The sequence below is a fragment of the Pongo abelii genome, chromosome 19, assembly GCF_028885655.2.
Source record: "Pongo abelii isolate AG06213 chromosome 19, NHGRI_mPonAbe1-v2.0_pri, whole genome shotgun sequence".
Lineage (NCBI taxonomy): Eukaryota > Metazoa > Chordata > Mammalia > Primates > Hominidae > Pongo > Pongo abelii.
This window is the reverse complement of record NC_072004.2, coordinates 7,320,849-7,344,884: the sequence shown is the minus strand read 5'-3', so window position 1 is coordinate 7,344,884 and position 24,036 is coordinate 7,320,849. Positions and strand designations below refer to the sequence as shown.

Here is a 24,036-nt window from a genome sequence, read left to right as displayed (position 1 = left end):
CACCCCAGAGATGACTCTGGTAGAGCTTTGTCAACAGTGTCCCATACTTTTTATTTGTTGTTATTATTCCATCTTGGGTCAGTACAACCTCCGCCTACCAGGTTCAAGTGGTTCATATGCCTCAGCCTCCCAAGTAGCTGGGATTACAGGCACCCACGACTACACCCAGCTAATTTTTATATTTTTAGTACAGACGGGGTTTCACTAGGCTGGACAGGATGGTCTTGAACTCTTGACCCTCAGGGATTTGCCCACCTTGGCCTCCCGAAGTGCTGGGATTACAGGAGTGAGCCACCGTGCTCAGCCCATTTGTTATTATTGTTTTTTAACTGAGATAGGGTCTTGCAGTGTTGCCCAGGCTGGTCCTGAACTCCTAGCCTCAAGTGATCCTCCTGCCTCAGGCTCCCAAAGTGCTGGGAATACAGGCATTAGCCACGGCATGCATTTCTTTTCATGCTTTAAAAAAAAACATAAATACGTTCCCATTTTAACATAAGGCCTTCACTCTGCACACTTTTGAGTAACTTTTTCATTTATCCATAGATTCCCTAACATTATCAACAGCCACAGTGCCCTTACCATTTCAGTAACTCTCACAGCACTTACTAGGTCAACAGAGAGCCACAGCCGAGCGCGGTGGCTCACACCTGTAATCCCAGCACCTTGGGAGGCCAAGGTGGGCAGATCACTTGAGGTCAGAAGTTTGAGATCAGTCTGGCCAATGTGGCGAAACCCTGTCTCTACCAAAAATACAAAAATTGCCGGGCGTGGTGGCAGGTGTCTGTGATCCCAGCTGCTTGAGAGGCTGAGGCAGGAGAGTAGCTTGAACCCAAGAGGCAGAGGTTACAGTGAGCTGAGATCTCACCTCTGCACTCCAGCCTAGGCAACAGAGCAAGACTCCATCTTTCAAAGAAAAGACAGCAACTTATTAAGCACCTAGACCCAAACAACTTAAGCATTTATGTCCTAGGAACTTACTAGCCATTTGAGAAAATACACACAAGTTGAAAATACTATTAATATATTAAAACAAAATAACATTTTTATTTCTTTACCAAATAACCATCTCACTCACTTATGGCGCCTGTTAGGCACTGCACCTCTCAAACCTTGGAATCAGACTAAACAGCACCACCTTTATTTCTTCTACAAACTGATTTTTGCCTGTACTTAGCAACTGCTAAAAACCCAGCTTCACAAAAATATGACATTATAGAAAGGGATTTGGCACCATCTAATGTTGAAACAGAACTACCAGGAACTAGGAGTTCCAGGGTATCTGACAAATGTACGTGTGCTTCTCTTGGAAATTTAAAATACCTCACTGTGCCCACTGTGTGCCACAGTATCTCAGGGCATCAGCACAGTGTGGGACCCTATTGGGAAGTTCTTCTCTTACATTGTAAGAATACACCCTAAGTTATTCAACAGGATTCCTATTAGTAAATACTGAGTAATTTATAATTGTCACTTTCAAACAATGTTGCAATAAAAGTCCTTCTACATTATCTATGCATATTTGTCCAATTATTTCATTCACTTGTTTATTCAACTAATTTTTATTACATGTCTATCATGTGCCAGGCACTACCTGAGATACTAAGGGAACATGAATAACACAGACAAAGTCCCTCATGAAATTCATTCTCTAGCAAGGAAGCAAGAAACAGAAAAACTAATCCTTTCCGGAGTGACAGGCTGTGAAGGAAAATATAGCAGAGAATGATCAGAGAAAACAAGGGCAGGGCAGGGGATGCTATTTAAACAGAGTGGTCAGGGAAGTGCTCCTAAAGATATGACATCGGCCAGGCGCAGTGGCTCATGCCTGGAATCTCAGCACTTTGGGAGGCCGAGGAGAGGGATCGCTTGAGCCCAGTTCACCAGCCAGGGTAACACAGTGAGAACCCGTCTCTACAACAAATTTAAAATTTAGACAGGCATGGTGGTATGAGCCTGTTGTCCCAGCTACTGAGGTGGGGGTTGGGGGTCTGAGGTGGGAGCATATTTTTTTTTTTTTTGAGACGGAGTCTCGCTCTCTTGCCCAGGCTGGAGTGCAGGGGCGCAATCTTGGCTCACTGTAAGCTCTACCTCCCGGGTTCACGCCATTCTCCGGCCTCAGTCTCCCGAGTAGCTGGGACTACAGGTGCCCGCCACCATGCCCGGCTAATTTTTTGTATTTTTAGTGGAGACGGGGTTTTACCGTGTTAGCCAGGACGGTCTCAATCTCCTGACCTCGTGATCCGCCCGCCTCAGCCTCCCAAAGTGCTGGGATTACAGGCGTGAGCCACCGCGCCTGGCCTTTTTTTTTTTTTTTTTTGAGACAGAGTCTCACTCCGTCACCCCGGCTGGAGTGCAATGGCACGGTATCGGCTCACTGCAACCTCCACCTCCCAGGTTAAAGCGATTCTCCTACCTCAGCTTCCCTAGTAGCTGGGACTACAGGGGCGTGCCACCACACCTAGCTAATTTTTGTATTTTTAGTAAAGACAGAGTTACACTATTTTGGCCAGGCTGGTCTCTCAAACTCCTGACCTCGTGATCTGCCCACCTTGGCCTCCCAAAGTGCTGGGATTACAGACGTGATTGAGCCTGGCCAGGGAGCATCTTTTGAGCCCAAGAGGCTGCAGTGAGCTGTGATCGAGCCACTGCACTCCAGCCTGGGGGACAGAGGGAGACCCTGTGTCCAAAAAAAAAGATATGCCATTTCAACACAGAACATACAGACATAAAGGAACAGGCATGCGGAGCAGAGGTCTGAGCAATGTTGTTCCAAGCAAGAGAGGAATAGTGAATAATAAAGTCCTTGAGGTGGGAATAAGCTTGCAGTGTTAGAGGAGCAAGCAGTCAGCGTGGTTCAAGAAAAGCAAAGAGGAGACTAGTAATGGATGGAGAAGCAAGCAGGAGCCAGATAAAACAGCACTTTATAGGTCAGCGTAAGGAGTCCTGAAACCTCTGGAGAGGATTCTATGAAAGGAAGGGATGAAGAGATCACTCTAACCTGTTTTAGCTGTTCTTACAAACTGTAGGAAGACCAATTAGGGCTACTATAGCACCCCACAGGAAAGATGACAGTAGGGTGGAATATGGTGGGACATGGCAGTGGAGATGGTCATAAATGGCTGGATTCCAGGCATATTTTGAAAGGTAGAACTGACACTCTGGCAGATAGACTAAGTGGAGATTGTGAGAAAGAGAATCAAAGATGGCTTTTAGATTTTTGGCCTGAGCAAATAAATGGATGAATGGAGAAACTATTTAATGAACCATGCAAGACTGGGAAAGGGGCATCACTGAGGGGAGAATTAAGCTTTTTTAACCTAACGATGAATTTTTATAATTGGTAAGGCTTGATCAAATGATTTACATATTAAAAGGTTGATAAAATTGTTAGACCAGAGGCCGGGCATGGTGGCTCATGCCTGTAATTCCAGCACTTTGGGAGGCCAAGGTGGACGGGTCCTCTGAGGTCAGGAGTTCAAGACCAGCCTGGGCAACACGGCAAAACCCCATCTCTACTAAAATACAAAAATAGCCAGGCGTTGTGGCACACGCCTGTAATCCCAGCTACTTGGGAGGCTGAGGCAGGAGAATCGCTTGAACCCAGGAGGTGGAGGTTGCAGTGAGCCAAGATCATGCCACTGCACTCCAGCCTGGGCAACAAGAGTGAGATTCCATCTCGGAAAAAAAAAAATTGTCAGACCATCCTCCAAAAAGGTTATACCAATCTATCTTTCTACCAACAATGTATAAGCATGTCTATTTCCCAATATTTTTGCCAGCAGGGAAAAAAAATCAGATGAGAAATAATTTTATTTTAATCTGGATTTTTTTATTAGAAAGTCAACTCTTTGTTGGCCATTTGCACTATTTCTGTGAACTGCCTATTCATCTCCTTTACCCATTTTTCTAGTAGATAGGTACTTTCCTTACTGATTTGTAAGTGTTCCTTGTACATCAATAAATTTAACCTTGTCTGCATAATTGCAAATACTGTTTCCTGATCTGTTTTTCAGCTTTGCCACAGTGCCTCTATAAACAGAAGTGGCTCTTATTTTTATGTAGTGAAATCTGCCTTGGTCTTCCTTATATATAATGTTTAGCTCATTTTAGGCACTCCATAAAATTTGCCTATAATTAATTCACTACTATTAAGGACTTCTGTCTCTGGTATCAGCCCTGCAAAAGCCTTCTATTTTTTTTCTAGTGCTTTATGGGTTTTTTTAGGTTTTAAGTCTTAACTTCATCTGGAACTGATTCTGTGGTATGGTGTGAGGTCAGGACGTTCTGACTCCTGACATAGTTGAACTTTCTCCCAGCAAAAATGGTCTCTATCCACAAACAGCCACTTAACTCCATTCTTTCCAGCCAGTGGGCTCCTCTACTTAGCGCCACAAGGGAAAAAGTCCAAGTCACCAATAGCTCTCCCCTACGGCTGCCCTCCTCTCTCTGGTCTCTCCTCCTCCCGCATCAGTTCTTCATAGAGCAACTACAGCAGTATTTTTTTCAAATGTGAGTTTGCTGTCACTCTGTTTATAATTGTCAACGACTACCTACTGAAAATAGAATTAAGTCCTGACTCCTTACCATAATATACAATATCCCATGCTTCTCCAGCCTATTTCTGTAACACTTCTTCTCTCATCCCCTAAACCTCAGCCACACCGGCCGCCTTTCACCCTGTAGGACAAGCCCAAGTTCATTTCTCCCTCGGGCCCTTTGCACTTGCTATTTCCTCTTCTGGAAAAGCTCTCGCCATCGAAACTATGGCTTCGATGACTGGCTGCCTGTCATCATTTGGGTAATGTCTTCTAAGACAGGCCTTCCCAGACCCTGACACCATCCCATTTAACGTTGCCCCACCTCGACGGGCGCGGTAGCTCACGCCTGTAATCCCAGCACTTTGAGAGGCCGAGGCGGGTGGATCACCTTAAGTCAGGAGTTCAGCCATTGCACTCTGGCCTGGGGAACAAGAGCGAAACTCCGTCTCAAAAAAAAAAAAAAAAAAGACGGGGGAGAAACCTCAGTGCAGGCGTTCGAGACCAGCCTGGCCAACACGGCGAAACCCCTCCTCTACTAAAAATACAAAAATTAGCGGGGCATGGTGGCGCATGCCTGTAATCCCAGCTACTCAGGAGGCTAAGGCAGGAGAATCGCTTGAACCCGGGAGGCGGAGGTTGCAGTGAGCCGAGATCGTGCCATTGCACTCCAGCCTGGGCGACAGAGCAAGACTCCGTCTCAAAAAATAAAATAAACTAAGATAAAAATAAAAAAATAAAGTAGCCCCAGCTCAGTGACTCTCCATGGGATTACCCCTTTTCACTCTACTCGAGACAACTGCCATTAACTGAATTATCTCGTTCATTCATTGGATTCATGTTTACTGCTTGCCCTTTCCCACAGACAGTGCTCTTGAAGGTAGGGTCCTGGTCTGTCGTGTTCACCTCTGTAACCCCAGAGTCTCCTGTGTCTTCAACAGAGCAGGTGCTCAATTAACATTTGTATTACAGAACACGAGGAAGCTATCCGGGGTTTGGCTTCTTAACCAAACTTGTAAAGACTCCCTAGGATTCGTCTGATCGCCTTTAACGTCGGTAACTCTGGAGTGTGAAATCAGTCATCCTTCTCTCCCTCCAGCCAGCCCCCCATCTCGGACAAAGCGCTAAGCTTGCTCAACTCTTTGCAAAATATAACTCTGGGAGGCCCGAGACTGGCGCCTGCACGGCCTTGGCGCTGCTGAGCCATGCTCCTGGCCCGTCACCCATAAGCAGCGAGAAAGCGCCAAGTTTCCGCAGCCCCCGTCCGGCCCCGCCCGCCAGGGGAGGAGGGAGGAAGGGGAGGAGAGAGCCGCTTACCAGTTCATCCGGACTCAGGACTCCGAACTGGACTCTCTTGATGGTGCGCAGCGGGCATGCGCTGTCCCCCGAGGGGGGGCCACCCCCGTGCATTTCGGAGGCAGGCGCGCTGCGCAGGCGCAAACCTCACTACAAAAAGCCTGCGCCGCCTCCGCCTAGGTGCTCAGACCTCGTCAGGGCGGCCACCGGGAAGGACCTCCCCGAGTTGGGAGGAAAAAGCCGGAGGAGGGGAAGGTGGGGGAGGGAAGGAGGCGGGGAAATAAGGAGCGAAAGGAGCCCTTCTTTCCCTTACCGGAAATTTTTCAGCTCCCAAAAAGGAAAAAAAAAAGAAGGGGAAAGGAAAAGGTTTTTGGGGGAGGAAGAAGAAAAAGGGTAACGAATAAATAAGTAACCGGGCTCCTGAACGGCAGAGGTTACGGCAGTTTGTCTCTCCCCCTTCCGGGAGCCGCCTTCTTCTCCAACCGTCCCGGCCGCGCTCTCGGCGCCTCTGAGCAGCGAACTCGCCGAACGACGCTTCTTATAGATTCGCCCTCGCGTCCCCGCCCCTTCCTTTCCCGCCCTCCCTTGCGCTACGGGGCCGCCTGCGCAGGCCCGCAAGGGGTGCGAGCCAGAGTCGTGGGTCAACCCCCCGCTCGCTGGTTGGGCGACCTTTTGAAGTGACAGGGAGAGAGGAATTTTTTCTTTAATCCCACCGCCTCTCCTCGCTGCTCCCTTCTGCACTGAGGCTTAAGGTTTGAAGACTCGAGGGTAAAATTGGGCCGCTTTCATTCTAGTTTTGACAACGGTTTCATCTGCAGCAAAAGCCTCTCTTTCGTAGCCCCCCCCAGCTGGAAAATGGTCTGCTCTGCGAATCGGTAATGGAGGCGGGGCGGGGCGGGTCCTCCCGGGGGAGGGCGGTTGCTCATGAATATGCAGTTCTCTTGCTGAATATGCATGAACAAACCAAGATGGCGGGACCAGTGGCTTGTCCGGAAGTAGCCGATGTTTGTCAAACGGCCCCCAGAGACGGGTGGGCATCTCCTGGCCTGTAATTCTGCTCTGTACCGAGCCATGATCATAGATCCATGGCCTGAGCCGCTCGAAGAGACTTCAGCTGGGAGGCCTGCTCTGGAAGGAGGGTGGCCACTGTCCGGGAGAGATCACGGGACCGCGACAATCCGAGAAAAGCAGATTAGCCATGGGGCGGGCCACGAAAGTCCTGGGGGATTTGGGGTCAAGGCATCTGAACATTAGGAAATTCTCCACTTTGTAGAATATTTCAAGAATAAAATGGGGGGCGGGGATCCCAAGGGGTTCTCCAATGAGAACGGTCGTAGGACTTTTCACTCTCCCTCCAAAGCAGAGACGACACCACTGCAAGCCACATTCAGAGTAATCCTTGTTTGATGTCAATGTCACGTCACCACCCCAAGGGGGGGGCACAAGCACGAGGAAAGGAAACCTTCGCCGTGAGGGGAGGAGTGGGGAGGCACGCTCCCCTCCCCCAGCGCAGCTGCTGGCTCTGTCTTTGCCGGAACACTCCAGCCCCAATGCTCTTCTCTTTGCTGCTGAGTGAAGTCCTCCCCGTGGCCCACGGCCTCCCTGCCTCAGCCCTTTGGATCTGCTCTTCAGACTTTACCCCTTAGTTATGCCCTGATTCCAGGACCCAGCCTGGACTCCACATACCTTGGTCCCAGGCTGGCCCCAGGTCTTCCAGGTAGTCCCTCTCCACCAAGTCCCCAAGTCACCCTTGACTCTGAGAGGTATCCCTCTCCCACACCAGTTCTTTTCCAGTCACTTCTCCTCCCATGTTTGTCTTCAGTCTTTGCCTCCATTTATCCGTGTCCCTCCCAACCCCCGGGCTCCCAAGTTCTATCTCACTCCTCCATCTTCCCTTCCTTCTCACAGCTGAGGTTCCGGGCTGTGATGATGGCAATGCTGCCCAGCACAACCCCTGCCCCCATGATGTCAGAAGGTGCCACAGTCTCATAGAGCATATAATACTGCAGTATAAGGGCCACCACCACCTCGGAATGCAGGACAGCACACACCAGGGCAGGGTGGGCCTTGGTGACTGCATAGCTCACACATGTGAAGGAGACCAAGGCGAGGATCCCCACTGCCCCCACACAACTCCAACTCAGGAGGTCACTGGGCAACACGGGGGTCTGCAGCACAAAGAGGCCTGGCACAGAGCCCAGCAGCCCCACCAAGCCAAATAGGAAGGCCACTGTTGGGAGGCAGGAGGGAAAGTGCAGAGAACGATAGACCAGAAGCCCCAGGGACAGCGCCAGGCCTCCCAGGAAAGCCAGCACATAGCCCAGGGCGGTGTAGAGACCCGTGGTCCCCTCCTGTAGTGTCCCGAGTCCAGGTCCCACAATGATGATTAGTCCTAGAATGCTGCCCAACAGTCCACACCAGTCGTAGCCACTGAGACCCTGGCTCTCAAGGCAGAGGGTGAGGACGGCGGAGCAGACAGTGGAAGAACCTTTGCGAACAGTGGCAGCGTTGCCAGCGGGCACCACCTGAACCGCACTGTAGGCACATCCAATGCTGAGGACGTTGAGCAGGGCATGGAAGCAGGCCCGGCCTCGGATGTCAGGAGGTCCCAGAAGTGGGTCGCCACGCAGTTTAAGTAGCAGGGCAATAGGGAGGTGGAAGAGGCATCGACAGATGAGCAGCTCCAGCGAGGGCAGATTGGAAGCCTGGTAAGCCATACGAGAAAGGGGGCCCACAAAGCCAGCAGGCAGGCCCCCACCCAGCAGGGCCACCAGCAGGCCCTTGGTGACATCAGAGGGCTGGCAGCGCTGGTGCCAGGGGAGGCTGGGTGGAGTGGAGGGTGGCGATGGGTGCGTGAAGTCAGGCAGGTTGAAGTAGGGGTGACTGCCAGCCTGTTAGGGAGAAAGGAGCTCAGGGTAGACAGCAGCCACAGGCCAGGCGACTTGGGGCAGGGCAGATGCCAGGATGGGGTCTGGGACCCTATGGGACTGTACAGTGTTGGGCTATTTTGCTGAGGAACTCTTGGGAGCTAGAAAGGGCCTAAAAGATGAGTGAGATGTTATAATGTGGGCCTGGAGCAGGAAGCAAGGAGTGAGCAGTCCTGGAGCATCGTTTCCCTGGGTAAGTTGTTCCTGGGAGGAGAAAAAGGACCTAGGATGCTCTCTTGGATTGAGGAAGGGGAAGGAAGCCTCAGATGCTATGCATCTGTATGATGCCACAGGTTCCAGAGACATCTGGGTACACCATTATGAATTCTATTTGTGGGTATCTCTGAGACAGCTAAGTTTTAGGAAAGGAGGGGAAATGGAGCAACCAGGAGCTATAGGGAGGGAGCATTGGGCCCCTGGCCCCCACACTCACCATCTTTCCTTGGACTTTCTCCTCTCGTCCTGGCTCAGGGAGCCTGGGCCCCTCAGAGCTCCAGCCATTGTGACCTGGTTGGAGTGGGGGTGGGGTTCTTCCCTGGAACCCTCCTGAGGTGGTAGCACGCCTGTTTTCCCACTGAGTCTAACTCTGCTTCTTTTCTTTCTTTCTTTCTTTTTTTGTTTGCGATGAAGTTTTCACTCTTGTTGTCCAGGCTGGAGTGCAATGGTGTGCTCTCATCTCACTGCAACCTCCACCTCCCAGATTCAAGCGATTCTCCTGCCTCAGCCTCCCAAGTAGCTGGGATTACAAGCATGCGCCACCACACCTGGCTATTTTTTTTTTTTTTTTTTTTTTGAGACGAAGTTTTGCTCTTCTTGCCCAGGCTGGGGTGCAGTGGCGCAATCTCGGCTCACCGCACCCTCCACCTCCCGGGTTCAAGCAATTCTCCTACCTTATCCTCCCAAGTAGCTGGGATTACAGGCATGTGCCACCACACCCCGCTGATTTTTTATTTTTAATAGAGATGGGGTTTCTCCATGTTGGCCATGCTGGTCTTGAACTCCTTACCTCAAGTGATCCACCCCACCCCACCCGGCCTCCCAAAGTGGTGGGATTACAGGCGTGAGCCACCGTGCCCAGCCCAACTCTGCTTCTTTTCTATTTATGTCTCCATGACTCCAAAGTTTGTCTGATTCTTATTCTTTTTAGGGCTAGCTCTGTGCTTTACATTAATTTGTTTATTTATATCTTGCATTGTTTCAGAGAGGTTTTTTTTTGTTTGTTTGTTTTTGAGACAGAGTCTTTGTCGCCCAGGCTGGCGTGCAGTGGCGAGATCTCGGCTCACTGCAAGCTCCGCCTCCCAGGTTCACGCCATTCTCCTGCCTCAACCTCCCGAGTAGCTGGGACCACAGGCGCCCGCCACCATGCCTGGCTAATTTTTTTGTATTTTTAGTAGAGACAGGGTTTCACCGTGTTAGCCAGGATGGTCTCGATCTCCTGACCTCGTGATCCGCCCACTCGGCCTCCCAAAGTGCTGGGATTACAGGCGTGAACCACCGCGCCCAGCCTCAGAGAGGTTTTAAGGCAAGGAGCTGTGAAGCCTGGCTCCTCCATCTCCTTAGTTTTTAATTTTCCAGCACCAGGGAGGAGTTCTTGGGATTGTCCCTGTGGAGTTTCAGGAATGTGTTTTTTCTGTGTGTGCTTCCACCTGGTGTTTTGTTGATGCTGTCCCCAGAGGCCGACACCAAGGCCTCTGCATTTATGTTCAAGTATACAGATGTGGATCTATCTGCTGGTGGGGACAAAGTACCCAGCCAGCTTCGTGTGTTCATTTGCGCTAGTGGTCGTTCATGTGTGCCCCGTGTGCAGGGCCAGGGCCTTCCTTTTCCGCGGCCTGCTGAGCTTTCCTGCGCATTCCTGGAGAGGGTGTGTGTGTGTGTGTGTCCAGGGCTGGCCCTCTTTGAGTGTGCCGACTCTGGGTCTGTGAGTCCCACTGGGCCTGATTATGAGTCTGCCATGTCATGTCTGCACCCTGAGAGCCTGTGTGTTATGCTTTCAGGCAGTGTGCACCGCTGAGTGAAGGGCGTGCAGGAGGAAGGGCGGAGGGAGCCCTTTCCCTGGGGGTCGGTGGTCTTGCGCCCCTGCCGGGATGCTGCAGCCCGGCCCGCGCCCCGCTCGGTGTCCACCCGCCCGGTGGCCCAGCGCGGCGCAGTGTCCTGCCGCGGGGATCAGTCCTGGGGAAGGCCGTCGGGCGCTCGGAGCTTTGTGTCGGTGTCGGCTGCGCTGCGCCGGCCTCCTCTCGGCGGCGGCGGCGGCGCTGGGGGGGGACTGTTTCCGGGGGTGGGGGTGGGGGTAGGACCGGGGCGGGGGGAGCCGATGATGTCAGCGGCGGCGGCGGCGGCGGCAGCGGGGCCGGGCCGGGGCCAGGCGCTGGGGGGGCCAGGGCCGGAGCTGGAGCCGGAGCCGGAGCTGGAGGCGGGCGAAACCGGAGCGGCCGGGGGCGGCCACGGTGATGAGCCGGGCCTGGCGGACGCGGCGCCATCGCAGTCAGGTGGGCCCCGGGGCGAACTGGGCAGGGCCAGGGCGGACCGGAGCCAACTGCCAGGCCCCCTCTCCGCTGCCCGGCGCCGCGGGAGCCCCGACCGCGCCCCGCGCCCAGACCGCTCTCTTTTGGGGTTGACCTGGGGGCGCAGGGGTCGGGGGCTGAGCCTGGCCCCGCCCCCGGGCGCGCACGACGCTGGGGGGCGACTAAGGGGGCCCTGGTATGGCGTCCGAGCGAGGGGCGGCCGTGGGACGCGATGGCCTGGGGCCGTGGAAGGGGAGGCGCTCACTCCCTCTTTGAAGGGTTAATTCTGCAGCCTAATGGCCCCCTCCCCCCGTGGGGCAGGTTGGGGGTGGGGTGGGGCGGGTGTGAGCCCGGGCAAGCGCTGCAAGCTGCTGGGAGGGTGATGGCGTAGGAGCCAGGCAGAGAGGGGGAGGGGTGGGCCGCCGAGCGCCCCAGAGTTGGGGTGTGCGGGGTGCGCAGGGCGAGCTGGGGCCCCGGAACTGCCGCGCCGTCGGGGCAGGGTTGTGGCTGTGAGTCTTGGAGATCGTGTGTCTCGTGCTGTGTGGTGGGGCAAGGTAAACCTCTCCTGGGCACCACCGTTTGCTGGCAGCCAGGGGTCTGGGTAGGGCCCTCCCTGGGCCATGGAGATAGAAAGCCAGGAGGGGTGTCCAGTGTTGTGGGGCAGAGTTACAAGACGAGCCCTGTGGCTTTGGGTGACAGATGGGTATTCTGAGCAGGGCACAGCATGCTGGGTGCGGAGTTTGTTCGATGTGGGGCTGTATGTTTTCTACAGCATGTGTTTTCTCGCATGTGTGTCTTGTGCTGCACCTATGACCTGTTTATGAACTGTTTTCTGCAGAGCTGTCATGCTGTATGTGTTGCGGAGGGTGCCAGGATGCAGTGTATGTGCCCTTTTGGAGGGGGCGGTTGTGGGCCTTTGAGTCAGAAGGCGTCACGTCTGGATCCCATTTCTGTGGCCCTGCTGAGGTGTGGTCCAGTGGTGAAGAGGGCGATGGATGGGTTTGCGTGTCTGTGATGAGCGCGTTGCATGGGCGCTGCGCGTCTAGAACTCAGATCCCGAAGATCATGAGAGGAGTGAGGAACCCCAGGCACCTGTGGGTCAGCTAGCACTGGTGTGAGGGGCTCGAGGTGGAATGTGCCAGTTGTGTTTATGGGAACATGGGCAGCCAAGCGAGGGGAAGGTTGTGTGTTTGCAACGTTCTCCACAGGATTCTTTTGTGACGTTGTTTGTAGGAGCCTGTCCGGGCTGCTGAGCTGGTAGGCAAGCTGGTCAGAAAACACATGTGGGGAGGGAGGTGGCGTGACAAGGGCAGTATGGGCCTCAGACCCAAGAGGCCAGTCGCAAGCAGGCTGTGTGTGCGTGCCTGCCGTCTGTGTGCTTAAGTGGTGGTGGGGCTGGGGAGGGGATTTGGTATGAGGAAGGCAGGAGATAAATGCAGGGTAGCGCATGGCGGCCGGCGGGAGGCATGGGTGTTGTCAGACGGCCCAGCTAATCTTTGCAGGGTCTGTGTGTTTGCCCCTCATCAGCCTGCTCAGCGTGTCAGGGTCACCCGGAGGAGAGGCTGGGCGGCCACAAGGGAAGTAAGCTTAGACAGAGCGGCTCCTTGGCCATGTTTATGTAAAGGCTGGGTGTGACTCTTGTCACTAAAATGGAAAAAAGAAACGTGAAGTTTTCAGCCTCCTCCCGCTTCACCCTCTCCCTCTCTCTGCCCCCCTTGTGGGTATCTCTGACGCACACTGGGCCCCACTCCTGCAACGGTGGAAGGGCCTCAGAATGGAATTCGCTCACTAGGCAAATTCCTCAGAACAGGTTTTCCTCACCTTTGGGGACTGGGCCCTTCTAGGGGTGTGTGTGCGAGTGCATTCCAAGCCTGCACACCACTGTCTACCGTGCCCGGCCCCACTGGAAGGATGTGTGTACGTGGGGGAAGGGAGGGTGCTGCGGACAGGCCCTCCGGCATGGGGGGCTGGGAAGGGGTGGCCGCTGTGGGAGCCTGCACAACAGGTGCACAGTGATGGTCTGGTGAAGAGAAAGGAGCCATGGTCCAGGGCTGAGGAGCTCTGGCGTCTTCACCATTCCCTCACTGGCACTTGATCTGAAGGAAGCTCAGTTCCTCATCTGCAGAATGGGGCTGATTGCCTGCCCTGCGTATCTTCCAAAAGCACATGGGAAACGGACTCGGAAAGTGGCTATAGTCTGGGGGCTGTGCCTATGCCAGCCCCTGTCAGCCCTCCCCCAGGACTGGGAATTCCCTTCTTGGGGCTTTGCTGATAATAATGGCAGCACACACTTGCTTAGCACTGACCGTGCACCAGCCTGTCCTCAGGGCACTTACATGTGGCCACTCTGTCCTCAGAACAACACCGTGAAGTAGGCACTCTAATTACCTCCCTTTTTCAAGTGAGGCAGCTGAGGTCCAGAGAAGTTAAGTAATTTGCCCCAAGTCACTTAGCTAGTAAGAGGTGAAGCTGTATTTGAACCCGGGCAATCAGGTTGAAGATCTTGTGCTCTTAACTACTGTACTCTGCTGCCTTCTGGAACATTCAGCGGATGGTCCTTTCTGTGCAACTCCCTCCAACACTCTTCTCCCCAGTTGCTGCAGAACTTAGCATTTGCAGCAGTCCATTTCAGAAGACCCGGATGCTCAGGGAGCCCCAGCCGAGGGCATGAGAACCTGAGTCTCTGCTGCTGTATAAGGTGGATGCTGGCCATAGGAGCACAAAAGGTTGATGAGTCAGAGGAAGGAGTGATTGTTCTCATCCTGTGGATCAGGGAGGGCCAAGAAGGAGGTGGCCTTGGAGTTAGATCTTAACGTTTTGGAGGGATTTTGACAAGCTTGGGGAAAGAGCATTTCTGGCAGGACAAGCCAGCACAGGCAAAGGCGTGAAGGTGTGGGTCATGGAGAAGCTGGAGGGCACACTGGGTATCTGGGGTTTTGTTCATTTGTTTAGAGACGGGGTCTCAATATGTTGCCCAGGCTGGACTCAAACTCCTGGGCTCAAGCAATCCTCTAGCTGCAGCCTCCTGAGTAGCTGGGACTATGGGTATGTGCCACCGTGCCTGGCTCACACGAAGTACTGTGTGTTTGAAGAGGATAACACAAAGCAAGATTAAAAAGGAAGATTGAAGGTAGACCAGAGCCCTTGACTGCCTGGTAGAAGAATTTGAACTTTCTTCTAGAATCAGTGGGGACCAGTGGAGGTTTTGAGCCCAGGAGTGATAGTCCTGAACTGTGGTTAGGGATGTTGGCCCTCAGGGGGAGGAGGGCTGGATGGAGGAAGGTAAGCCTGGAGGCCAGGGGATAGCTGGGAGGCCATAACCTGGGACCACGTGAGTGTTAACAAGGACCTGAGCTATCGAAGGGAATATTTCCAGAGCCATTCCCAGGCTCGGCGGCGATTTCAGCCACACTTGATGACTGCTGGATGTGGAAGCGAGGGAAAGGGTGGAGTCAGACATGACACATTTAGCACTTAGCACGTGAGACCTTGTGCGGTGGTTTATGTAACCAGCTGGCGGGCCATAGGCCTCTTCAGGGCCAGGTCTAGCAGTATGGCAGAGGGAAAGATTGAGCATCTGGGGTCAGCTGGGCCTAGATTTGAATCTTGATTGCTGCTTACAAGCTGTGCGACCTCGAGTAAGGTATATCCCTCTCTGAGCCTCAGTTTCCTCTTCTGTAAAATTAGAATAATATGGCCGGGCGCAGTGGCCCATGCCTGTAATCCCAGAACTTTGGGAAGCCAAGGCAGGTGGATCACCTGAAGTCAGGAGTTCAAGACCAGCCTGGCCAACATGGAGAAACCCTGGCTCTACTAAAAATACAAAAACTAGCTGGGCGTGAAATCCCAGCGACTCTGGAGGCTGAGGCAGGAGAATTGCTTGAACCCGGGAGACGGAGGCTGCAGTGAGCCGAGATCGCGCCACTGCACTCCAGCCTGGGCAGCAGGATAATATAAAACCTACTGTGGGTGGCTGTACTGAGAATACCATTAAATGAGATAATGTGTGTGAGGCCCCAAGAAGAGTATGAAGCAAATTGTGAGGACTCCAGAGTGGTCAACTTATTTATGGTTTCTTTTAATTTTTTTTGAGACGGAATTTCTCTCTTGTTGCCCAGGCTGGAATGCAATGGCATGATCTCGGCTCACTGCAACCTCCACCTTCTGAGTTCAGGTGTTTCTCCTGCCTCAGCCTCCCGGGTAGCTGGAGTTACAGGTGCCCGCCACTACGCCCAGCTAATTTTTTATTTTCAGTAGAGACCGAGTTTCACCATGTTGGCCAGGCTGGTCTCACCATGTTGGCCAGGTGGGTGGTCAATCCCTGACCTCAGGTGATCCACCTGTCTTGGCCTCCCAAAGTGCTGGGATTACAGGCGTGAGCTGGCCATACCTGGCCTTTTTTTTTTTTTTTTTTTTGAGGCAGAGTCTCACTCTGTCGCCCAGGCTGGAATGCAGTGGCGCAATCTCTGCTCGCTGCAACTGCCACCTCCCCGGTTCAAGCAATTCTCCTGCCTCAGCCACCTGAGTAGCTGGGGTTACAAGCATGCACCACCACACCCAGCTAATTTTTCTATTTTTAGTACAGATGGGGTTTCATCATGTTGGCCAGGCTGGTCTGGAACTCCTGACCTCAAGTGATCTGCCCACCTCAGCCTCCCAAAGTGCTGGGATTACAGGTGTGCGCCACTGTGCCTGGCCCAGAAGTGGTCAAGTTATAATTGTCATCCCTATCTCCGGGCCAACTCAGTCCGGCGTGGATGATGGCTTCCGTCCTGGAGGATGGACTTTGAGGACAGGTTCATTCATTTACCAGTTTTTTTGTTTTGTTTTTACCACCTATTACGTGCTAGGCCCTATTCTAAAGACTTGAGATACAGCAATGAACAAAGCAAACAAAACTCCCTACCCTTGGCCGGGTGCTGTGGCTCACACCTGTAATTCCAACACTTTGGGTGTCCAAGGTGGTGAACTGCTTGATCCCAGGAGTTCAAGACCAACCTGGGCAACTTGGTGAAGCCCTATCTCTACTAAAAATACAAAACATTCACTGGGCGTGGTGGCATATGCCTGTAGTCCCAGCTACTTGGGAGGCTGTAATGAGAGAATCACCTGAGCCTGGGGGAGGTCAAGGCTGCAGGGAGCTGTGGTGACACCACTGCACTACAGCCTGGGTGACAAAGCAAGACCTCATGTCAAAAAAAAAAAAAAAAAAAAGTCTGGCCATAGTGGCTCACGCCTGTAATTCCAGTGCTTTGGGAGGCCAAGACGGGTGGATCACCTGAGGTCAGGAGTTCGAGACCAGCCTGGCCAACATGGTGAAACCCTGTCTCTACTAAAAATACAAAAATTAGCCGGTTGTGGTGGCATATGCCTGTAGTTCCAGGTTTTTGGGAGGCTGAGGCAGGAGAATTGCTTGAACCCAGGAGGCAGAGGTTGCAGTGAGCCGAGAGAGATTGTGCCACTGTGCTCCAGCCTGGGCAACAGAGCAAGATGCCATCCATCTCAAAAACAAAACAAAACCAAAAACATTCCTACCTTTTACCCCTTGGAGCTTACATTCCAGAGATAAATAAGAAATAGGAGCTGGGCGCGGTGGCTTTCCACTATAATCCCAGCACTTTGGGAGGCTGAGCTGGGCGGATTGCTTGAGACCAGGAATTCAGTACCAGCCCTGGGGAACATGGTGAAACCTCATCTCTACAAAAAATACAAAAATTAGCTGGGCATGGTGGCAGGTACCTGTAGTCCCAGCTACTCAGAAGGCTGACAGGTGAGAGGATCACTTGAGCCCAGGAGGTTAAGGCTGCAGTGAGCCTCAAACTCACCATTGTACTCCAGCCTGGGCAACAGAGCAAGATCCCGTCTCAAAAAAAGATAAACAATTGGCCAGGCTCTGTAATCCCAGCACTTTGGGAGGCTGAGGCGGGGAGATCACCTGAGGTCAGGAGTTCAAGACTAGCCAGGCCAACATGGTGAAACCCCATCTCTACTAAAAATACAAAAATTAGCTGGGCCTGGCCAGGCGCAGTGGCTCATGCCTGTAATCCCTGCACTTTGGGATGCTGAAGTGGGTGGATCACAAGGTCAGGAGATCAAGACCATCCTGGCTAACATGGTGAAACCCCATCTCTACTAAAAATACAAAAAAAAATTAGCCAGGAGTGGTGGTGGGCACCTGTAGTCCCAGCTACTCTGGAGGCTGAGGCAGGAGAATGGCATGAACCCGGGAGGTGGAGCTTGCAGTGAGCCAAGATCACACCACTGCACTCCAGCCTGGGTGACAGAGCGAGACTCTGTCTCAAAAAAAAAAAAAAAAAAAGTGGTGGCACGCGCCTATAGTCCCAGTGACTGGGGAGGTTGAGGCAGGAGAATCGCTTGGACCCGGGAGGTGGAGGTTGCAGTGAGCTGAGATTGTGCCACTGCACTCCAGCCTGGGCGACAGAGCTAGACTCTGTCCCCCACAAAAAAAGAAAAAGAAAAGCAGTTGGGCCAGTTTCAGTGGCTCATGCATATCATCCCAGCACTTTGGGAGGCCAAGGCAGAAGGATCACTTGAACCCAGGAGTTCAAGACCAGCCTGGCCAACATAGAGAGATCCAATCTCTACTAAAAATAAAAAATAAATTAACTGGGCATTGTGGTGTGCACCTGTGGTGCCAGCTACTAGGGATGCTGAGGTGGGAGGTCATGAGAGCCTGGGAGGTTGAGGCTGCAATGAACCGTGATTGTGCCACTGCACTCCAACCTGGGCAACGGAGTGAGACCTCGTCTCAAAAAAAAAAAAAAAAAAAAAGAATGGCCAGGTGCCGTGGCTAACTCTTGTAATCCTAGCAGTTGGAGAGGCAGAGGCGGGCAGATCACTTGAGGTCAGGAGTTCAAAACCAGCCTGGCCAGCATGGTGAAACCCCACCTCTACTAAAAATACAAAAAAATTAGCCAGGCTGGGCGTGGTGGCTCACGCCTGTAATCCCAGCACTTTGGGAGGCCAAGGCGGGTGGATCACGAGGTTGGGATTTCAAGACTAGCGTGGCCAAGATGGTGAAACCTCATCTCTACTAGAAATACAAAAATTAGCTGGACGTGGTGGCAGGCGCCTGTAATCTCAGCTACTCGGGAGGCTGAGGCAAAGAATTGGTTGAACTGGGGAGGCGGAGGTTGCAGTGAGCCGAGATCACGCCACTGCACTCCAGCCTGGGCAGCAGAGTAAGACTGTCTCAAAAAAAAAGAAAAAAAAATTAGCCAGGCATGGTGTCGGGCACCTATAATCCCAGCTACTCGGGAGGCTGAGGCAGGAGAATTGGTGGAACCTGGGAGGCGGAGGTTGCAGTGAGCCCAGATCGCACCACTGCACTCCAGCCTGGGCGACAGAGCTGGACTCTGTCTCAAAAAAAAAAAAAAAAAAAAAAAAGTGTTAATAAGTACCAAGGAGCAAAATAAAGTAGGGTCGGGAGATAGGAAGTTTTAGAAGGTGGGGAGTGGCCAGGGAAGGCCTCAGGAGAAGGTGGCTTCTAAGTCAAGGCTTAAAGGAAGTTGGGGTTCACTGCATGAGGCTATCTGGAGGAAAGAACATTCCAACCAGAGGGAACCGCAAGATGTAGGGTGTGTCTGGTGTCCATGCTCAGATCCCCACCTCAGTGGCACATCTGAGGTCACACAGGCACTGAAGAGTAGAGAAATGGTAAGAACAAACAAATAAAAAACTCTAAAACCACAGAGCCACCAAACCTACCAGGAAGCCCAATTTGTGCCTTTTTTTCTTCACTACTTCTCCCCACCGTTTTCCAGGACTGAGTTCTACGAACTAAATATTGCCAGTTGTTAGCTCATTTAATCTTTACAACAACCCCACAAGGTAGGAACTATTAATTGTCCCCACTGTATGGACAAAGAAACAGATACAGAGAGGTTAAGTAACCTGCCTGGGGTCACATAGCTAGTCTTTTCCACTTCCTATAAGGCCTTGCAGGGCAGTAGCCAGGATAGGGCAGTTTAACTCAAGCTGCGTCCAAACGCTGGGTTGGCTAGCAACAAAACCAGAGGCAAATAACCCCATCACTACCTTCCTTCTACCTGAAAGGGAGGAGTTTAGAGTATTTGATTTCTCTAAGCCTGTTCTCTCACTGACCATTGTGAGTGTTGAAATGAGATGATACAGATAAAATGCTTAGCATTATACTTTGCACATCATAAGTATTTCAAGCCTGGGCAACATGGCAAGACCCCATCTTTACAAAAGTAAATAAATAAAGTATCCAGGCATTGTCACATAAGCCTATGGTCCCAGATACTCAGGAGGCTGAGGCAGGAGGATCATTTGATTCCAGGAGGTCGAGGCTGCAGTGAGTGATGTTCACACCACTGCGCTCCAGCTTGGGCAACAGAATGAGACCCTGTCTCAAAAAAAAAAAAAAAAATTTCATAAATGGCAGCTACAGAGACCATGATGACAATGATTGTGTTGTGATCTCTAAGGGCCAGTCCAGCACTGGGTGTCTCTAGTTCTAAGAAGCCCTGACAGATCTCATCCAAGTACTGTGGCAGTCAGCACACAGTCACACATGCATAGCCCACCACATATGATTGTGCAGGTTGGCAGGCCCAGCCAATGGGGTGAATGGGGACTGGAGGCAAACCTTGACTTTGCCCACCTACACAGGGCTGCTACTTCCTGGAGGAAAGAACCTTGCTTCTAATTTTCAGAAAGGCACCCAGGTAGGATATTTGTGCCCTAGTGGGTGCCATAAACATGTCGTTCATTAATATGTGGTGAAGTCATCAGGAACACAGGCTTTGGAGCCAAACTTCCTGGGATCAGATCCCAGCCCTGCTACTAGCTGGTCATACGTCCTTAGGCCAGCTACCTAGCATCTATAAGCGATAATCTGACATTTTATTTATTTTGAGACGAAGTTTCATTCTTGTTGCCCAAGCTGGAGTGCAATGGTGCGATCTCGGCTTACTGCAACCTTTGCCTCCTGGGTTCAAGTGATTCTCCTGCCTCAGCCTCCTAAGTAGCTGGGATTACAGGTGCCCACCTCCATGCCCTGCTAATTTTTTATATTTTAAGTAGAGATGGTGTTTCACCATGTTGGCCAGGCTGGTCTCGAGCTCCTGAACTTCAGGTGATCCACCCACCTCGGCCTCCTAAAGTGCTGGGATTACAGGCATGAGCCACCATGCTCAGCCTATTTTATTTTTTTGAGACAGGGTCTTGTTCTGTCACTCAGGCTGGAGTGCAGTGGCATAATCGTAGCACACTGCAGCCTTGAACTCCTGGGCTTAAGGGATGCTCCCACCTCAGCCTCCTGAGTAGCTGGGACTATAGGTGCACGCCACCACACCTGGCTAATTTTTGTATTTTTTGTAGAGACCAGGTTTCTCCATCTTGCCCAGGCTGGTTTCGAACCCCTGAGCTCAAGGGATCCATCTGCCTCAGCCTTCCAAAGTGCTGGGATTACAAGTGTGAGCCACTGCACCCAGCCCATAGTCTGTCATTTTATTTATTTATTTATTTTTTGAGGCAGTCTCGTTCTGTCACCAGGCTGGAGTGCAGTGACACAATCTCGGTTCACTGCAACCTCCGCCTCCCGGATTCAAGTGATTCTCCTGCCCCAGCCTCCCGAGTAGCTGGGACTACAGGTGCCCACCACCACGTCCGGCTAATTTTTGTATTTTCAGTAGAGACAGGGTTTCACCATGTTGGCCAGGATGGTCTCAATCTCTTGACCTCGTGATCCACCTGCCTCGGCCTCCCAAACTGCTAGGATTACAGGCGTGAGCCACCGTGCCCGGCCTATTTTTTATTTATTTTTATTTTTATTTTTTGAGACAGAGTCTCACTCTGTCACCCAGGCTGGATTGATCTCCATCCAGCACGATCTCGGCTCACTGCAGCCTCTACTTCCTGGGTTCCAGCGATTCTCCTGCCTTAGCCTCCCAAGTATCTGGGATTACAGGCGCTCACCACCATGCCTGGCTAATTTTTTTTATTTTTTATTTTTAGTAGAGATGGGGTTTCGCCACATTGGCCAGGCTGGTCTAGAACTCCTGACCTCAGATGATCTGCCCGCCTCGGCCTCCCAAAGTGCTGGGATTACAGGCGTGAGCCACCGTGCCCGACCTTAAAGAGGGAAAGTGGCCAGGCATGGTGGTTCACGCCCGTAATCCCAGCACTTTGGGAGGCCTAGGTAGGCAGGTCACAGGTCAGGAGATCAAGATTACCCTGGCTAACACGGTGAAACCGTGTCTCTACTAAAAATACAAAAAATTAGCCAGGCATGGCAGTGGACGCCTGTAATCCCAGCTACTCAGGAGGCTGAGGCCGGAGAATCGCTTGAACCCAGGAGGCGGAGGTTGCAGTGAGCTGAGATTACACCACTGCGTTCCAGTCTGGGCGCAGATCGAGACTCCATCTCAAAACAAATAAATAAATTAAAATTAAAATTAAAAAAGAGGGAAAGCTAACTGCTACCTTTCAGGGTAGTGATAAGGAACAAATGAGGTAATCCAAATAAAACACTGACTCTTGGGGTCCCAGTGAGCCAGTGGTTATCATGGAAGCAAGTGGGAGGCCTGAGCATCAGCGCATGAATGCAGTGAGGCCCCTTCCTCAGGATGCCTGACCTATCTGAAATTCACCACCTGACAGGGTAACACTTGACTTAGAACCTGATCTGTCTCTGGCAGACAGGGTTGTTAAAACTTTGGAATATCATCCCTGTTTACCATCTTCCTTCTTCCCATCCAGGAGAGGTGTCAGGAAAATATTTTGGGGAATGTGAGATGGGGTATATGTGGGGAAAAGGCCTTTGAGTCCAGATAGTATGAGTGATAAATGGGAAAGAACATTTTTCAGGGGATGGGAATTGTATGAGGAACTCCTGATGCCAGACACCTCTGAAGACACATGTGACCCACGGCGTACGGAAGGACACCCTCAAAGATGGGTGACAGCTCCCAGGCTTTGTGGAGGGCAGAGGAGAGGGTCCGGAGAGCTCTGCTCTCAAGTCTGCGGGCCTGGATCTCTAAATAGGTGCCACCTGTCATTACCAGTGCTGTGTGACTTTGGATAAGTCTGGCTTTTGAACTCAAACCTTCAACTGAAAAGAGTCTTCAAGGCCCTGATGGTGCCTGCAGGGGAAGGTGGCTGTGCGGTGCTTTCTCTGCTGCTGACTGCCTGAGCTTGCGTTTCAGTTGTCTGCTCTTCCCTCTGTTTTTTGGGAGGGTTTTCTTGAGACGGAGTTTTGCTCTTATTGCCCAGGCTGGAGTGCAGTGGCGTGACCTCGTCTCACTGCAACCTCCAGCTCCCAGGTTCAAGTGATTCTCCTGCCTCAGCCTCCCAAGTAGCTGGGATTACAGGCACGTGCCACCACGCCTGGCTAATTTTTTGTATTTTTAGTAGAGATGTGGGTTTTACCGTGTTGGCCAGGCTGATCTTGAAGTCCTGACCTCAGGTGATCCACACCTCTTGGCCTCCCAAACTGCTGGGATTACAGGCGTGAGCCCCCGCGCCTGGCCTTGCTCTTCCCTCTGGACGAGTCTCCCAGCAAGAGGTGAGGTAGGAGTTGTGATTCTGCCGCTTTTTAAGTCCAGATCCCTAGGGCATCAGGTCTCTGAGTAAGGCATGGGACCCGGCCTCCCGGTCTTGTGGCCTTTCCAGTGCCCTCCAGAGACTGGAGCAAGCTGGCAGTTGTGTATGGGTCAGTGGTCTTCAATGGTTGCCTGGCAGCTGGGCCAGAAACCCCCCTCTAAGATTTATGGGGCTGGAAGAATGTGAGGAGGTCCTCTCCTAATTTGAATATCTACCAGCTTAGGTCCAATTTTTAAAAACTCACAAATTATTTTGATATGTAAACGAGACCATTGTGATAAATGACAACATGCAAATCTTTGACTTCCTCTGAGCCCTGGAGATTGGACCAAAGGGACTTGAGAGTGCTGTGACAGGCTTCCCTGAACCTATGGGCTGGACCTGTGCTACTATATTGTTTGGAGGTGAATTGGGAATATGCAAATTATCTTGTCACTGTACTTCTCTGGGCCCGCAGAACAAGGCTCTGCAATAATCTGCGTGACCTCCCAGGTTTGACTGGACACAGCTAAACAAATAACCTGGCAGAGGCTCCGGGGAGGGGTCCGGGCTCATCCAGGTGTCCTCTCTAGCCAGTACTGCACCCCTCCCCACTTCCTGGGGGCTTTTCCTCCCACTTCCCTCTGTGAGGACCCTCTCCTGCTCTTCCTCTAGGTTCCCCTGACATAATTTCTGTTTCTCCGCAGAAGGAAGAGGCCCAGCAGAAGGGACTCGCTGAGCCACCCCCCGCCCCACTCCATGTTGGCTGTGCTCTCAGGTGAGAAGGTACCCAGAGGCCTACAGTGAGGAAAAAGTAGACCCAAGGCAGCAGGCCAGCAGGGGCGGCCATTTTGTCTAGGCTAGGGAGTTCTGTGAAATGGCTATCAGGAGTTGTGGAGCTTCCTCCTCCTTCCCATGAGAGAGGTTTCCCTCGCTTACCTCTCTAGTCTGTGACTTCAGAGGTCATGACCCCTTGACCTTCACCATGACCTGAGGTATCTCTAGTCTCTTCCAGCCTCAGAAGTGAGTTAGACATACTGGTTTTGGATGCTGGCCAGACTTGGGTGGCTAAGGGCCAAACCCTGACTTCTGTGACCAGAAGTGATTCAGCCTTCCACTAGTTTCTGACCAGCAGCTCCTGATCCTCTTTCTGCCTGATCTTAGAAGCCCCTGCCCTCTGCCCAGCCTCTGAGACTCTACCCGGCC

The 24,036-nt window shown here is 52.2% G+C and overlaps 3 protein-coding genes across 12 annotated transcripts in view; 1 reads left to right on the top strand and 2 right to left on the bottom strand.

The window, feature by feature from the left end:
• Positions 1–6,366, bottom strand: part of POLR2A (RNA polymerase II subunit A) — a 28,658-nt gene extending 22,292 nt beyond the window's left edge. Inside the window, exon 1 of the mRNA XM_024235007.3 lies at positions 5,853–6,366. Coding sequence (XP_024090775.1) covers positions 5,853–5,945 — 93 coding nt within the window. The 5' untranslated portion in view covers positions 5,946–6,366. The remainder of the gene's footprint in view (positions 1–5,852) is intronic.
• Positions 6,367–6,430: 64 nt separating this feature from the next.
• Positions 6,431–24,036, top strand: part of ZBTB4 (zinc finger and BTB domain containing 4) — a 34,844-nt gene continuing 17,238 nt past the window's right edge. The window contains exons 1-2 of one of the 10 annotated variants that reach the window (XM_024235056.3): positions 6,431–6,706; positions 23,538–23,608. The gene's annotated coding sequence lies outside the window, so the exon portion shown is untranslated. Of the gene's footprint in view, positions 6,707–7,739; positions 8,540–8,598; positions 8,952–9,221; positions 9,491–11,048; positions 11,248–11,275; positions 11,459–11,615; positions 11,817–20,912; positions 23,256–23,537; positions 23,609–24,036 lie in introns of those variants that run through there. The other 9 variants (XM_054536168.2, XM_054536167.2, XM_054536166.2 and 6 more) reach the window with 9 other exon arrangements.
• On the bottom strand, positions 7,213–9,355 carry SLC35G6 (solute carrier family 35 member G6). The gene is made up of 2 exons (XM_002826963.6): positions 9,192–9,355; positions 7,213–8,722 (listed from the first exon to the last, which is right to left on the bottom strand). Exons 1-2 carry the CDS (start codon positions 9,192–9,194, stop codon positions 7,709–7,711), a joined length of 1,017 nt encoding a protein of 338 aa, XP_002827009.1. The 5' UTR covers positions 9,195–9,355; the 3' UTR covers positions 7,213–7,708.